This window comes from Nerophis ophidion, linkage group LG08 (genome assembly GCF_033978795.1).
Source record: "Nerophis ophidion isolate RoL-2023_Sa linkage group LG08, RoL_Noph_v1.0, whole genome shotgun sequence".
Classification (NCBI taxonomy): Eukaryota; Metazoa; Chordata; class Actinopteri; order Syngnathiformes; family Syngnathidae; genus Nerophis; species Nerophis ophidion.
Window position 1 is genome coordinate 66,514,754 of NC_084618.1, and position 16,933 is coordinate 66,531,686.

Sequence of the window (16,933 nt, forward strand, 5' to 3'; positions counted from 1 at the left end):
GCAATGCTTTATTACAGTGTTGCCCAACCTCCGGGCCGCGGCTCGATTGGTACTGGGCCGCAGAATAATTTAATAATTTAATAATTTATTATATTTTTTTTTTTTTTTTTTTTTTTATTTATTTATTTTTTATTAAATCAACATAAAAAACACAAGATACACTTACAATTAGTGGACCAACCGAAAAAAACTCCCTTTTTCATGACAAAAAAGACATACCTTTTTACCTTCTAAATTCCTTCCTCTTCTTTCCTGACAATTGAAATCAATGTTCAATTAAATTTATTGTTTTTAATGTAAAGAATAATAAACACATTTTAATTTATTCTTCATTTTAGCTTCTGTTTTTTCGACAAAGAATATTTGTGAAATATTTCTTCAAACTTATTATGATTAAAATTCAAAAAAATTATTTTGGCAAATTTAGAAAATCTTTCAAATCAAATTGAAATATTATTTCAAAGTCTTTTAAATTTCTTTTAAAAAATTTGTTCCGGAAAATCTAGAAGAAATAATAATTTGTCTTTGTTAGAAATATAACTTGGTCCAATTTGTTATATATTTAAAAAAAATGCAGATTGGATTTTAACCTATTCAAAACATGTCATCAAAATCCTAACATTAATCTTAATCAGGAAAAATTACTAATGATGTTCCAAAAATTATTCTTTTAATTTTTTTTAAAAAGATTCGAATGAGCTAGTTTTTCCCTTCATTTTTTTCGGTTGAATTTTGAATTTTAAAGAGTCGAAATTGAAGATAAACTATGTTTCAAAATTTCATTTTCATTTTTTTCCCCTGTTTTCTCCTCTTTAAACCATTCAATTAAGATTTTTTTTCATCATTTATTCTCTACAAAAAAACTTCCCTAAAAGGAAAAAAAATGTACAACAGAATGACAGACAGAAATACCCATTTTTTAAATATATATATAGATTTATTTATTAAAGGTAAATTGAGCAAATTGGCTATTTCTGCCAATTTATTTAAGTGTGTATCAAACTGGTAGCCCTTCGCATTAATCAGTACCCAAGAAGTAGCTCTTGGTTTTAAAAATGTTGGTGACCCCTGCCCCATACAAAACCCCAATAATAATTGATACATTATTTTTTATTAAATTTTAAAACTAAAAAAATCTTAAAATGATAGATTTTGGATAGTGTACGTAATAAAGTGGCTGTTTTCATTTGTGCGTTGTCCGGTACTGGGTCATGTGACTATCAGGAAGTAAATTTCTACCAGGAACAAAACGAGTTGCCTCTTAAAAATAAAACAATCAGGTTGCTTTTCAACCAGTAAATACATGGCTATATAAAATGTGATTATTATTTCTACATGTGTGTAGAAATACAAAGCTGAATTCAGGTTAACATATAACACGTTAGCAACAAAAAAGGGCGTTCTCATACAGAATACATTTATTTTGGAATAATACCGGAAGTAAAGGTTGTGCATGAATTGCGACCATTTCCAAAAGAGTAGGGGGGCGACTGTATGGTATCCAGTACTCTAACAGACTATTAACCCACAGAAAACCAGACCTCAAACCCAAATGTCGGTTTGGTGATGTGGACCGTCGGTAACGGACTTCCTCTCTACTGTAGTCGCCTCGCCGTGCCTTCGTGAGTACTGAGGGCCGAGACCCGCCATGGCCTCGCCGTCACTGGGCTGCACATCTGTCAGAGCCGCCGCTGTGACGCCGGTAGCGGTCGTCGTCGTGCTCCTGATGTCGGCAGCTCCCGTTCAGTCTTCCCAGGGCGACAAAGAGCCGGTGTACCGAGACTGCGTGAAGCAGTGTGTCCAGACCAACTGCACCGGACCCCGGCTACGATGGTACCAGACCCTCCAACCGCAGTACATGGCGCTGACAGGTGGGCTGCCTTTGTTATTGTTGGTAGGAGGTGTGTTTACCAGCTAAATACCGACACTTGCTAAATTAGCATGAACTGGACAAACAGTTCTCCTTGCTTTATTTATTTTCTCACTGGAATTAAAGGCCTACTGAAATGAGTTTTTCTTATTTAAACAGGGATAGCAGGTCCATTCCATGTGTCATACTTGATCATTTCGTGATATTGCCATATTTTTGCTGAAAGGATTTAGTAGAGAACATCGACGATAAAGTTCGCAACTTTTGGTCGCCAATAAAAAAGCCTTATCTGTACTGGAAGTAGCAGACGATGTGAGCGTGACGTCACGGGTTGTGGAGCTCCTCACATCCTCACATTGTTTACAATCATAGCCACCAGCAGCTAGAGCGATTCGGACCGAGAAAGCGACAATTTTCCCATTAATTTGAGCGAGGATGAAAGATTTGTGAATGAGGATATTGAGAGTGAAGGACTAGAAAGAAAAAAAAAAGGTGACCACCAGTGTTTCCGTGGGAGGAGGTAATAGCAGCTGCAGGAGGACATAGGCTCCGCTCATAACTACGGTAAGAGCCAACTTATTACCACAGTTTTCTCACCGAAACCTGGTGGTTGACATGTCGGGATCCATGTTCTCTTGACCGGTCTGTTCCATAGTAAAGCTTCACCTTCCGGAATTTTAAACAAGGAAACACCGGCTGTGTTTGCGTGGCTCAAGGCTAAAAGCTTCCCACCTCCATCTTTCTACTTTGACTTCTCCATTATTAATTGAACAAATTGCAAAAAATTCAGCAACACAGATGTCCAGAATACTGTGTAATTATGCGATTAAAGCAGACTACTTATAGCTTGAATCGGGCTGGAAAATAATGTCTGCTACAACCCGAGACGTCAAACGCACGCGTCATCATACCGCAACGTTTTCAACACAACACTTCGCGGGAAATTTAAAATTGCAATTTAGTAAACTAAAAAGGCCGTATTGGCATGTGTTGCAATGTTAATATTTCATCATTGATATATAAACTATCAGACTGCGTGGTCGGTAGTAGTTGGTTTCAGTAGGCCTTTAAAGAAAGTTGTGAGGCTGTTGAGAGTTTTAAATGTATATAAATGTAGAATGGAAAAACAAACATGAGCAGAAACTAGTTTTCGCTAACAGCTATCAGCTAATTATCATCCCCTTGTGTCAGTCGAATGGGATGTAAACCGGTTTTTCTTGCCTATCCAAGTGTATAGTAGCCACTCAGGTTTCATCACCCACACAGTATTTTGAAGCATCTAAATCCAAATGATACTGAAGGTCAAGAACAAAAAGTGGGCCTTAGCTGAGGTATTATTCTTTATTACAGCACGGTGGGACAGGGGTTAGTGCATGTGACTCATAATACAAAGGTACCGAGTAGTCCTGAGTTCAATCCCGGGCTCGGGATCTTTCTGTGTGGGGTTTGCATGTTCTCTCCTTGACTGCGTGGTATCTCTCCCTCCCCCCTCCAAAGACATGCAACTGGGGATAGGTTGATTCAATGTTTTATCAATCAATCAATATTTATTTATATAGCCCTAAATCGTAAGTGTCTCAAAGGGCTCCACAAGCCACAACGACATCCGCGGTACAGAGCCCACATAAGGGCAAAGAAAAACTCACCCCAGTGGGACGTCAGTGACAATGACTATGAGATACCTTTGAGAGGACCGCATATGTGGGCAACCCTTCCCCAGGGGAGACCAAAAGCAATGGATGTCGAGCGGGTCTAACATGATATTGTGAAAGTCCAGTCCATAGTGGATCCGACATAGCAGTGAGAGTCCAGTCCACAGTGGATGCAATATAGTAGCATTGGCAACACTAAATTGGCCCTCGTGTGGGAATGTGAGTGTGAATGTTGTCTGTCTATCTGTGTTGGCCCTGTGATGAGGTTGCCACTTCTCCAGGGTGTACTCCGCCTTTCGCCCAAATGCAGCTGAGATAGGCTCCATCACCCCCGCGACCCCAAAAGGGACTGTACAGCCCTTACCTCTGGGCTGATACTGAGGGCGACTGTGTTGACCAGTTTGACGCGTGTAAATGATAGAATGTCCAGTACTGTAGAACTGTGATTGGATTTGAAAATCCGTTTATTTTGAAGCTATCAAATGTATGCTATAACACGAAAGGTATGCTGATCTTGGCTGGCATATTGATACAGCATTGTCACTACAACTCACGGCACGACACGTTCGCTGACACGACACGAAAACTGTTTGTCTTCCAATCGCCCTGCCCATGCTCACACCTGGACCCAATTTAAAGGAGGTTACCATGGTAACCACCCCGTATCAACAATCCCCTCCCTGTCAACACTTCCTGATACCTAACAGGAGGTGGGCGGAGCAATCCACCAAAAAAGGAAATTCCCTCTGGGCTGAGGCCAGCAATCAATTAAAGAAAAGAAAATAAACAATATAAACAAATAAGGACATTTGGCTCCAACAGGGACAATTGGTAGAAAATGGATGGATGTTGTATTGGCAAAAGACCGGCTCAGGGGCCGTTTGTGGCCCGTAGCTTGTTTATTAGGGGCCAGTGGCGTTACAAGGAAATGTTGTTGCTACACATATGTACACATAGGCACCGACAATGCCGAACACCCATGTGGCGTTGATGGCAACTTTCAGTATTTAAAATAATTTTTGAAAAATCAATCTTGTTGTAGTTTATTTTGTGGCGAATTTGGACTGTTTAATACAATAATAAGGCCACAAATCATAAGAGATATTAATTTCGCTAAATGTAAATGATAAATGGTAAATGGGTTAGCTCATACTTGCCAACCTTCCCGATTTTCCCGGGAAACTCCTGAATTTCAGTGCCTCTCCCGGGGCAACCGTTCTCCCAAATTTCTCCCGATTTCCACTCGGACAACAATATTGGAAGCGTGCTTTAAAAGCACTTCCTTGAGCGTCCTGTACAACCTGTCTTCACGTCGGCTTTTCCTCCATACAAACAGCCCAGTCAAATAATATATGCGGCTTTTACACACATACGGCCACTGCTGCTGCTCGCTGCTCCCCTCACTCGCCACATCGAGTGTGTGTGTGACAATCATTGGCGGCCTGGCGTAGTGGGTAAAGCGGCCATGCCAGAAACCTGAGGGTTGCAGGTTCGCTTCCCACCTATGGACATCAAAGTCGCTGCCGTTGTGTCCTTGGGCAGGACACTTCACCCTTTGCCCCCGGTGCCGCTCACACCGGTGAATGAATGACGAATGTATGATTGGTGGTGGTCGGAGGGGCCGTAGGCACAAACTGGCAGCCACGCTTCCGCCAGTCTACCCCAGGGCAGCTGTGGCTACAGATGTAGCTTACCACCACTAGGTGTGAATGAATGATGGGTTCCCACTTCTCTGTGAGCGCTTTGAGTATCTAACAATAGAAAAGCGCGATATAAATCTAATCCATTATTATTATTATTACTTTAACTTTATAAGTGAATGCAAGGCATACTTGATCAACACTGAGGGTGGCCGTATAAACAACTTTAACACTGTTACAAGTATGCGCCACACTGTGAACCCACACCAAACAAGAATGACAAACACATTTCGGGAGAACATCCGCACCGGAACAGAACATAAACACAACAGAACAAATACCCAGAACCCCTCGCAGCACTAACTCTTCTGGGATGCTACAATATACACCCCTGCTACAACCAAATCTCCGCATCTCCCGAATTTGGAGGTCTCAAGGTTTGCAAGTATGGTTAGGCTTGTATAGCGCTTTTCTACCTTCAAGGTACTCAAAGCGCTTTGACACTATTTCCACATTCACCCATTCACACACACATTCACGCACTGATGGCGGGAGCTGCCATGCAAGGCCATAACCAGCACCCATCAGGAGCAAGGGGAAAGTGTCTTGCTTAAGGACACAGCGGACGTGACTAGGTTGGTAGAAGTTGGGGATTGAACCAGGAACCCTCAAGTTGCTTGCACGGCCACTCTCTCAACCACGCTATGCCGTACCCGTCTATTTTTTTTTTAATACATACACACCGAGAACCCACTGACGGAAATGTAGTATATATATATATATATATATATATATATATATATATATATATACATAATATAATTATTTATTTGTTTTCATTTTCAATCAATCCATCAAAGTTTATTTATACAGCCCTGTGGAGGGAGGTTGTGATCAGCACAATGCAGATGTAAATGTCAGCGACCCCGTCTGGGCTACTGGAGACAGTGCACCCTCAGACGGGGGCGTGGCATGGGCGGGACGGCGAGACGCAGCTGGCAGGCGATTAGATTTCGCAGGTGGTACGCGTGAATCTAATCAACTGTTGTCTTTAAGAATGAGGAGGCGATAGGATTGGAGAGACTGAAAAGTCTACATGAAAATGCACTTGGTCGAGAAGAACGATATTAAAAACCCTGTCAACTCTGAGCCACTGGCTTCTGGCGTGGATCTGTGGCACTGTGAGTAGGAAAAAGCTTACAAGCCCTAAATCACAAGTGTCTCAAAGGGCTGCACAAGCCACAACGACATCCTCGGCTCAGCTACCACTTCAGGCCAAGAAAAAACTCAACCCAATGGGATACGATGAGAAACCTTGGAGGGGACCGCAGATGTGGGGACTACTCTTTATTGACAAAGCATAAGCATCCCTCGTGTGTTGTGTGCATGGAATGTAATTGCATCTGCTGTATTTGTATGGTCTACTCCTCTTTAATGTAAATTATGCAACTGATTGTATTTTTAGTGTCTTATTGCAACTCGTAGAAATAGGAGTAAAATGCTGCACATTCACCAAATATTGTTTCTTTTTAAAGCTATCTGTAGGAATAAATCAATTTTAGAGCTAAATAGAGAAATGAGGCCGCCATACATGTCAGGAAGTAACTGATAGTATTTTGCACTTTGACCCTGGATTCTATAAGTGGGGGTGACTCCTAGAATGAAAGGACTTTATTCTTCCTACTTCTACTACTGCTTTGTCATCCATGAAACAGTGAAAGGAAAAGGGGGTGCCGCATAAGTTACGGAATCATTTGACTTCCCATCAGATGCAATTTGAAACTTAATTTGGTTGTTTTGTGCAGTTTTACTGTGTTTTTAAGTGATTAAGTGATGCGATTTATATTGGATCCGTTCATTTTGTCTTCTAAATTTGCCTAATATTTTTACACAATGTCCAACTAGCAAGTGCACATGGTTAAAAACTACATCCAAAAAATATTTGTACATTTCTGATGCACCAGATTTAATGACAATTAATTTGTAAGAAATGCTTAATAAAGTGTAACACAATAAGTGCAAAGTGTGTAAATGTAAATAGGAAAACTTGTAAAGAACTGTTTTCTGCAGGTTTATTGCCAGGAATTTAAATAATCTGTGTAACATCTGGTTGGTGGTCTGTTATTCTTATGGAAATTAAAATATGCTATTCAGTAGTTGGAGAGTGGCCATGCGCAACCCGAGGGTCCCTGGTTCAATACCCACCTAGTACCAACCTCGTCACGTCCATTGTGTCCTTGAGCAAGACACTTCTCCCTTGCTCCTGATGGGTGCTGGTTATGTTATTTGTTTTAGTTTTACAGTCCTGTACTTTAGTTCCTAGCTGATTCCGTTTGGAACGGACGTGAATTAAAAATAAAAAATAACCGTGGCGGAGGACTACAGTGCGTTAAAAAAAAGCGGGGGGAAAAAAAAATAACTGCCATACTGTCGAGGTAACTTTTCCTTTTTTTTTTTACACAATTTCTTCGCTCTCTGCAGCACTCTTTAATTTATCTTCTCACAAAGCAACAACAGGACATCGAGATGACGCAACCAAACATATTAGATACTGTTACACAATTGGCATGCTTCATTATTTACGGTTTATGCCGACCAACAAAATTATGTATTTATTGAACGTTTTATCGAACGTGTTTTATATTGATATCAATTACATGTCTATCGCGATATATATTGATATAATTTTATTGGCCCAGCCTTACTACAGCAACACCTTAGTAACGTCAAGCCCTATACGAAAAAAATGTGTAACTGCCAAAAAAGGAGAGGACTTAAAAGGAAGCCTTGAGGAACTCCTCAGTTATGTAAATGCTCTGTATGGAGAAATATCACTGTTAAGGCATCATTAAAGTACAGTGGGGCAAAAAAGTATTTAGTCAGCCACCGATTGTGCAAGTTCTCCCACTTAAAATGATGACAGAGGTCTGTGATTTTCATCATAGGTATACTTCAACTGTGAGAGACAGAATGTGGGGGAAAAATCCAGGAATTCACATTGTAGGAATTTTAAAGAATTTATTTGTAAATTATGGTGGAAAATAAGTATTTGGTCACTTCAAACAAGGAAGATCTCTGGCTCTCACAGACCTGTAATTTCTTCTTTAAGAAGCTCTTCTGTCCACTCGTTACCTGTATTAATGTCCCTTGTTTGAACTTATTTGTATAAAAGACACCTGTCCACAGCCTCAAACAGTCAGACTCCAAACTCCACTATAGCCAAGACCAAAGAGCTGCTGAAGGACACCAGGAAAAGAATTGTAGACCCGCACCAGACTGGGAAGAGTGAATCTACAATAGGCAAGCAGCTTGGTGTGAAAAAATCAACTGTGGGAGCAATGATCAGTAAATGGAAGACATACAAGACCACTGATAATCTCCCTCGATCTGGGGCTCCACGCAAGATCTCATCCCATGGGGTCAAAATGATCATGAGAACGGTAAGCAAAAATCCCAGAAACACACGGGGGGACCTGGTGAATGACCTGCAGAGAGCTGGGACCAAAGTAACAAGGGTCACCATCAGTAACACACTACGCCGACAGGGATTTAAATCCTGCAGTGCCAGACGTGTCCCACTGCTTAAGCCAGTGCATGTCCAGGCCTGTCTGAAGTTTGCCAGAGGGCACATGGATGATACAGCAGAGGATTGGGAGAATGTCATGTGGTCAGATGAAACCAAAGTAGAACCTTTTGGTATAAACTCAACTCGTCGTGTTTGGAGGAAGAAGAATACTGAGTTGCATCCCAAGAACACCACACCTACTGTGAAGCATGGGGTTGGAAACATCATGCTTTGGGGCTGTTTTCTGCTAAGGGGACAGGATGATTGATCCGTGTTAAGGAAAGAATGAATGGGGCCATGTATCGTGAGATTTTGAGCCAAAACCTAATTCCAACAGTGAGAGCTTTGAATGGTTGACCAAATACTTATTTTCCACCATAATTTACAAATAAATTATTTAAAATTCCTACAATTTGAATTCCTGGATTTTTTTTTCACATTCTGTCTTTCACAGTTGAAGTGTACCTATGATGAAAATTACAGACCTCTGTCATCATTTTAAGTGGGAGAACTTGCACAATCGATGGCTGACTAAATACTTTTTCGCCCCACTGTATATTAGCGGATATTTAAAATGTTGGGACTCCCCTAAATCGTTGCTTCCTTCCTTGTCTTGTAGGTTGGACTTGTCGTGACGACTGTCGCTATGAGTGCATGTGGGCCACAGTGGGTCTTTACCAGGCTGGGGGGTACAGAGTCCCGCAGTTCCATGGCAAGGTTCAAAATCTGTATTATTTTTAACATGAAGTCATATACTGTAGTTTTAGTGGCAAAGGGAGATAATGAACCGTATTTCTCCTCCCAGTGGCCGTTTGCGCGCTTTCTCTGCTTCGAGGAGCCGGCGTCCGCCCTGGCCTCACTTCTCAACGGCCTGGCCTGCCTTCTCATGCTGCTGCGCTACAGGAGCACCGTGCCAAGACAAAGCCCCATGTTCCACACCATCAACGCCTTCTCTCTGGTATTTACGGCTAATCCCAAGTCCTCCGTAATGTCATTAAAAAAAATGAACATTGTTTATTTTTAAATGTATTTCTGCAGGTGTCCCTCAACGCATGGTTCTGGTCCACAGTGTTCCACACACGGGACACCTTCCTCACTGAGGTAAAGTGTCACTCTTCCTGGTTTCCTTCCACGTCCGTGTGTTTAGAGAAGTGTTTTGCACTTTAATTCACTTAGGAGCTTAGCTAATGAGTAAGCATCAATCTCAAACTGGACCTGGCTTTGTGTTCTCTTGCAGAAAATGGACTATTTCTGTGCTACAGCAGTGATTCTCTACTCCATTTATTTATGCTGTGTCAGGTAATTATTTGAGTAAACTTAGCTTGTGTGTCCACAAACAAAATATTTTATTTTAGTTCATTTCATTTTATATGTTTATGTATATTTACATTTACCTGCATACATACCTTTACACATAACTGCCAAACTACACACTATCTGTAATCTTTAATTTAGCTTTGTTGTTTTATGCTTACCAACTAATCTAGTGTGTCCACATATATTATTAAATTTGAATATCCATCCATCCATTTCCTACCACGTATTCCCTTCGGGGTGGCGCAGGGCGCTGGAGCCTATCTCAGCTACAATCGGGCGGAAGCCGGGCTACACCCTGGACAAGTCGCCATATCATCACATATTTTAATGAAATACTATGTATTTTATTTGTTTTTAATTACCTGCGTAATAAGTACATAGGTAACTGCTAAATTACATACTAACAGTAATCTATGTCCACATATGTAACTTCATTTTATTTCATTCAAATGTGATTATATTTATTTTATGTTATTTTTGTAAGATTGTGATTATATGGTTTCACAATTTTTACCATTATTAAATTTGAATATATTTTAATGAAATACTATGTATTCTAATATATTTGTTTTTAATTACCTGCATAATAAGCAATGTTCCCTTTAATTTTTAATGTGTGTGAGCAAACGCAAAAAGTCCTTGAGCATTCAGTGGAGCACGTGTGAGCAAAATCAGTGTACATTGAGGCCACACCTGTTGCACACCTGTCCCAAATCTGACTAAATAACAAGTTAAATTTCTTATTATTCAAATCAAATGACAGCAGTCACTTCCATGTGATCATTTTCTAATGTAAGTTTTTTGGCCCACTTACAATGACAAGAACCACAAATATTGTTTTTCATTGAGCTGTGTACTAGTATTGTGTGTCTGGGTGGGGGCCCTGCTTTGGAAATAATTTGTACCCCTTTCAGATATCACATTTAGTTCCCATTAAAACATTCACATGTTGCACAATGAGATGTAAGCACTGGATCATGTGTAAGTTGTCGTAACTTTCCGTTTGTAAAATATATATATTTTTTAGTATTTCTTTAATATAATAACAGCATTTCATGATACATTTTTATAAATTAAGATTCTTAATAAATGACAGTAGAATGAGCACACATTTGATTGGTAACTCATAGTGTAACGACCTGGAATTACACATAATGTGCGGTGTCGGAAATGTCCGCCTTTTTGTGTGGCTGTAAAGGCATCACTGGCTCAGTGCCATATGTGCATGTGTTGGCACAAGTGAGAAAGAGCTAGCGGCTGCTGTTGATATGACAGATGGCAAAATTGGTTTTGGTCTGGTTTGTACGGCAGAAAATGACCAGCTTTGCTAGATAGAAATTGTTTAGCAATGTTTTTGGTCATGCGTTTATAAGGAGTTTTGCTCAATAAAGTGATTGATGGAATTCATGTCCTCCTCAACGCGTCTTGGCAGACGTTACAATAATTGAACAGTGATAACGCAAACTGTTGTCTCTGTTTTGGCCTCTTGTTGTCAGTCACTTTGAAAATTGCTTTTTTTTTTTATTTTGATTTTGTGCGCGGCATAGATTTGCCGCGGGCAGAAGACTCGTGAGCAGTGCGCAATTGAACAGGCGCGCACCTCAGAGGGAACGTTGATAATAAATACATATGTAACTGCTAGATTACATACTAACAGTAATCTACAAACCCCGTTTCCATATGAGTTGGGAAATTGTGTTAGATGTAAATATAAACGGAATACAATGATTTGCATATCATTTTCAACCCATATTCTGTTGAATATGCTACAAAGACCACATTTTATGTTCAAACTGATAAACATTTTTTTTGTGCAAATAATCATTAACTTTAGAATTCAGTGCCATCAACACGTGATAAAGAAGTTGGGAAAGGTGGCAATAAATACTGATAAAGTTGAGGAATGCTCATCAAACACTTATTTGGAACATTCCAGGGGTGTGCAGGCTAATTGGGAACAGGCGAGTGCCATGATTGGCTATAAAAACAGCTTCCCAAAAAATGCTCAGTCCTTCACAAGAAAGGATGGGGCGAGGTACACCCCTTTGTCCACAACTGCGTGAGCAAATAGTCAAACAGTTTAAGTACAACGTTTCGCAAAGTGCAGTTGCAAGAAGTTTAGGGATTTCAACATCTACGGTCCATGATATCATCAAAAGGTTCAGAGAATCTGGAGAAATCACTCCACGTAAGCGGCATGGCCAGAAACCAACATTGAATGACCGTAACCTTCGATCCCTCAGACGGCACTGTATCAAAAACCGACATCAATCTCTATAGGATGTCACCACATGGGCTCAGGAACACTTCAGAAAACTACTGTCACTAAATACAGTTTGTCGCTACATCTGTAAGTGCAAGTTAAAACGCTACAATGCAAAACGAAAGCCATTCATCAACAACATCCAGAAACGGCTTCTCTGGGCCCGAGATCATCTAAGATGGACTGATGGAAAGTGGAAAAGTGTTTTGTGGTCTGACGAGTCCACATTTCAAATTGTTTTTGGAAATATTTGACATTTCCAAAGGGAAAGCGAACTATCCAGGCTGTTATCGACGCGAAGTTCAAAAGCCAGCCTCTGTGATGGTATGGGGGTGCATTAGTGCCCAAGGCATGGGTAACTTACACATCTGTGAAGGCCCCATTAATGCTGAAAGGTACATACGGGTTTTGGAAAAACTTATGCTGCCATCTAAGCGCCGTCGTTTTCAAGGACGCCCCTGCTTATTTCAGCAAGACAATGCCAAGCCACATTCAGCACGTGTTACAACAGCGTGGCTTCGTAAAAAAAGAGTGCGGGTACTTCCCTGGCCCGCCTGCAGTCCAGACCTGTCTCCCTTCGAAAATGTGTGGCGCATTATGAAGCGTAAAATAAGACAGCGGAGATCCCGGACTGTTGAACGACTGAAGCTCTACATAAAACAAGAATGGGAAAGAATTCCAATTCCAAAGCTTCAACAATTAGTTTCCACAGTTCCCAAATGTTTATTGAGTGTTGTTAAAAGAAAAGATGATGTAACACAGTTGTGAACATGCCCTTTCCCAACTACTTTGGCACGTGTTGCAGCCATGAAATTCTAAGTTAATTATTATCTGCAAAAAAATAAAAAATAAAGTTTATGAGTTTGAACATCAAATATCTTGTCTTTGTAGTGCATTCAACTGAATATGGGTTAAAAAGGATTTGCAAATCATTGTATACCGTTTATATTTACATCCAACACAATTTCCCAACTCATATGGAAACGGGGTTTGTATGTCCACATATGTAACTTGATTTTATTTCATTCAAATATGATTTACATTTATTTAATTTTAAATTTTTGTAAGATTGTGATTATATTGTTTCACAATTTTTACCAGTAGTTCCATTTTATATGCCTTTTTTCGCCTGCGTCTCTTTGCCAGAACGTTGGGTCTGAGGCACCCGGGGGTGTCCAGCATCGTGGGAGTGCTGCTCATCTTGGCCTTCACATCCCACATCTCCTACTTGACATTTGTCAGTTTCGACTACGGCTACAACATGGCCGCTAACGCCACCATCGGTATGACGAACGTGTTGAAAATGGCCAGAATGTGTACAGAACTGCACGTCAACAAGAAAGTAATCGGCACTTTGTATTGTCTTCCCTTCGAAGGCATGGTGAACCTCCTGTGGTGGCTGTGTTGGTGCTGGAGGAACAGGCGCACGCTGCCCTACTGGTGGAAGTGTGGCCTGGTGGTGCTGCTGCTCCACGGTCTGGCCCTGCTGGAGCTCCTGGACTTCCCCCCGTTGCTCTGGATCCTGGATGCGCATGCCATCTGGCACCTGAGCACCATCCCTGTGCACTTCCTTTTCTACAGGTACTCCCCTTTTTCTTCCTGCTTGCTTTCGTCTCTCAAACACAACATTCTCAACTGTCCTCGTTCGCTCCCTGCAGTTTCCTGATTGACGACAGCCTCTACTTACTAAACACGGAGAAGCTGGGCGTCAAAGTGGAGTAGGAGGAGATTCACGAGCAGCGTTGCACCTGTCCAAACATGGCCGCCGGACACCCCGACATAGAAGTAGCTCCGCTTCCCAGATGACCTGCATGACACCTTCCACTTTCATCAGGCAAATCTTGTGTTTACATTTTTCTGGTTTTATTTTGCCTATTTATTTGTGTTGATTTGATCATGATTGACTGTACTTTACATTTGCCTTATCATTTATCATACGTGGACGAAAGCGTAAGAGAACTTTCAAGCTTTGAGAATGAACTATTTTTTTAACCTTGCACGGATGCTGCGTGTCAGTATGTGGCGACAAATTACCTCCAGCATGTGTCATGTTGCCGAAAGGGGACCCCCTCAGTCCGACGGATGGTTCTAGAGAGAATGGAATAATTTTAGCTGACTGAGCTATTTCTCCTCCACCTTTTGTTTTGTGCCTCAGTTGCTGCTTTTTCTACATCCGAACTCTTGCTTTTAATTTTATTTTATCACCTGCTTCCTTAATTATAATCATTTTATGTTTTTTGACTTGGGTGGGACGTGCGTGACGATCATTTTATTCACCTTGGATGCCTTTTAGTGTGAGCAAACGGGGAAAGTTTTGGAAATGAAATTTAAATGATTATTTAGAAGATAGTTTGATGGTATATTTTGTATGGATTGAGTTTCCATTGCTGCAGTATCATTCTCCATTTTGGCCTCATGCTGCTTGTAAATTAGCACAGTCCCCTCAGAGCTGTTGTCAGACAGTGTATGTTTTTCCACCCCTCTCTGAGCCCCCTGCCGTACTTTTCCATATGTGCACTTTAGGGATGCACGCGTCCATGGTTTTTTGTTTGGAATCCACACTCATGCCTTTGTAGCTCTGTTTGACACTGAGGACAATGGCCACTACATAATGTTTTTTGCTGTTGTGGTGCACATTTAGATGGTTCCTAACCTTTCTGTGTGTAGATGTACACTCACGTGACAGTTTTGAGGTACACATACATCAAGTGAGTGCAGTTGAATGCATCAGCCCTGCAGCTGAGCCTTCCCAAATGAGTTTTTCAACACCTTGGAAATAATGTTACTCTTTTTACCTTTTTAAGTCCTAAAACTGTTATTCTCATAAAAGTATTTTTAAACCATTTTCATCACATCAATACTTTTCAACAATTTCAGTTATTATGTAGGTTTAGTCATAAGACCCCTTATTTTTCTGAGTAATTTAGCTGGATAATTGATAACATTTCCTCAAACCCTTATTACATTGTCATGAGGGGCATTTGTGTACCTAATATATTTGGAGTGTGTATGTATGGCTGGGAAAATGTAGTGTTGTCATATTGGGCAATGTGATTGACATAAGAAATTATTATAATTATGGTAGGCAAAATGGGATAAGCGGGCTTCACGGTGGAAGATGGGTTAGTGCGTCTGCCTCACAATATGAAAGTCCTGAGTAGTACTGGGTTCAATCCCGGGCTCGGGATCTTTCTGTGTGGAGTTTGCATGTCCACTCCGTGAATGCATGGGTTCCCTCCGGGTACTCCAACTTCCTCCCACCTCCAAAGACATGCACCTGGGGATAGGTTGATTGGCAACACTAATTTGGCCCTATAGTGTGTGAATGTGAGTGTGAATGTTGTCTATCTGTGTTGTCCCTGCCATGAGGTGGCGACTTGTCCAGGGTGTACCCCGCCCTCCACCCGATTGTAGCTGAGATAGGCACAAGCGCCCCCTGTGATCCCAAAGGGAATAAGCAGTAGAAAATGGATGAGATGGAAATGGGATAACAAGCAAATGGACGCATCATATTATGATTATATGCATATATTAATAAATACACAAATACAAATGTGGTATACAAATAAATAATTTGTATAAACGCGTATTTGTAATTATATTTTTGAGATTTTAAAATATATCCAAATTTAATTTATAAATATAAAAATGTGACTTACAAATACATCAAGAATTTGTATAAATAAACGTCTAATTGTAAATATATTTTTGAGATTTGAATTTAAATATGCTTGATTTTGTATTTGTTTTTGTATTGAATTTGCATATGTAGATCGCTTTTTTGCTTTTGTGTCGAGACATTTCTACCACAAACCAGATGCACAAATAAATGTGACCTACACAATCCCCTGAAGAACCAGCAGAGGGCACTGCAGCCAAAGCGGTCTAACTCATCCATTTCCAACCGCTTATCCCTTTCAGGGTCGCGGGGGGTGCTGGAGCCTATCAGCTACAATCGGTCGGAAGGCGGGATACACCCAGGACAAGTCGCTATCTCATCGCAGGGTTAACACTGATAGACAACAGTCACACACAAGGGCCAATTTAGTTTTGCCAATCAACCAAAATCAAGCATATTTATATTCAAATCTCAAAAATATATTTAAAAACACGTTTATTAATACAAATTATTGATTTATTTGTATGTCACGTTTTTATATTTATAAATTATATTTATATGTATTTTCAAATCTGAAAAATACACGTTTATTTATAGATGATTTATTCATTTGTATATCACATTTGTATTTGTATATTTATTAATACATGCATATGTATTAATATCATATTGATATGTATAAGTTGATGTGAGACAATTCTACTTCCAGAGTTGCGTCCCATACAGTTTTACAGCAAAAAACTATTTGGGTATACTTAAAATTCACAGGAATCTCCTCTCATGTGCTTGCTTAATTTAATGTCCATGCATAGTCATTATCATTTCCCGGAAAATATATTGTATTCTTTCCTTGTTCCTTTCTCTCCAATCTGCAGTTTCCCCTGCATATCTACTGCCCTCTAGCTGCCACCTTGTGCACTACACCACTGCCAAGCAATGCTCCTTTGCTCTCATGTTATACTATATTTTAAGAACCGGAAAGAATAAAACTATTCTTTATTGACAAA

At 40.4% G+C, this 16,933-nt stretch overlaps 1 protein-coding gene across 2 annotated transcripts; it reads left to right on the forward strand.

The window, feature by feature from the left end:
- Window positions 1–1,423: 1,423 nt before the first annotated feature.
- pgap3 (post-GPI attachment to proteins phospholipase 3) lies at window positions 1,424–16,933 on the forward strand. Of its 2 annotated transcripts, none has more exons than XM_061909487.1 (8): window positions 1,424–1,871; window positions 9,347–9,444; window positions 9,533–9,685; window positions 9,766–9,828; window positions 9,965–10,026; window positions 13,454–13,590; window positions 13,684–13,888; window positions 13,966–16,933. In XM_061909487.1, the coding sequence occupies exons 1-8, from the start codon at window positions 1,649–1,651 to the stop codon at window positions 14,027–14,029; spliced, it is 1,005 nt and encodes a 334-aa protein (XP_061765471.1). In that variant the 5' UTR covers window positions 1,424–1,648; the 3' UTR covers window positions 14,030–16,933. The 2 variants fall into 2 exon arrangements, with proteins under 2 accessions (XP_061765471.1, XP_061765472.1); XM_061909488.1 differs by lacking the exon at window positions 1,424–1,871 and adding an exon at window positions 6,222–6,343.

Coding starts and splice junctions, on each gene's coding strand:
- pgap3 (XM_061909487.1), top strand. CDS start 1,649: ATGGCCTCGCCGTCACTGGGCTGCACATCTGTCAGAGCCGCCGCTGTG. Junction 9,686..9,765: donor CCATCAACGCCTTCTCTCTG/GTATTTACGGCT, acceptor GTATTTCTGCAG/GTGTCCCTCAACGCATGGTT. Junction 9,829..9,964: donor GGGACACCTTCCTCACTGAG/GTAAAGTGTCAC, acceptor GTTCTCTTGCAG/AAAATGGACTATTTCTGTGC.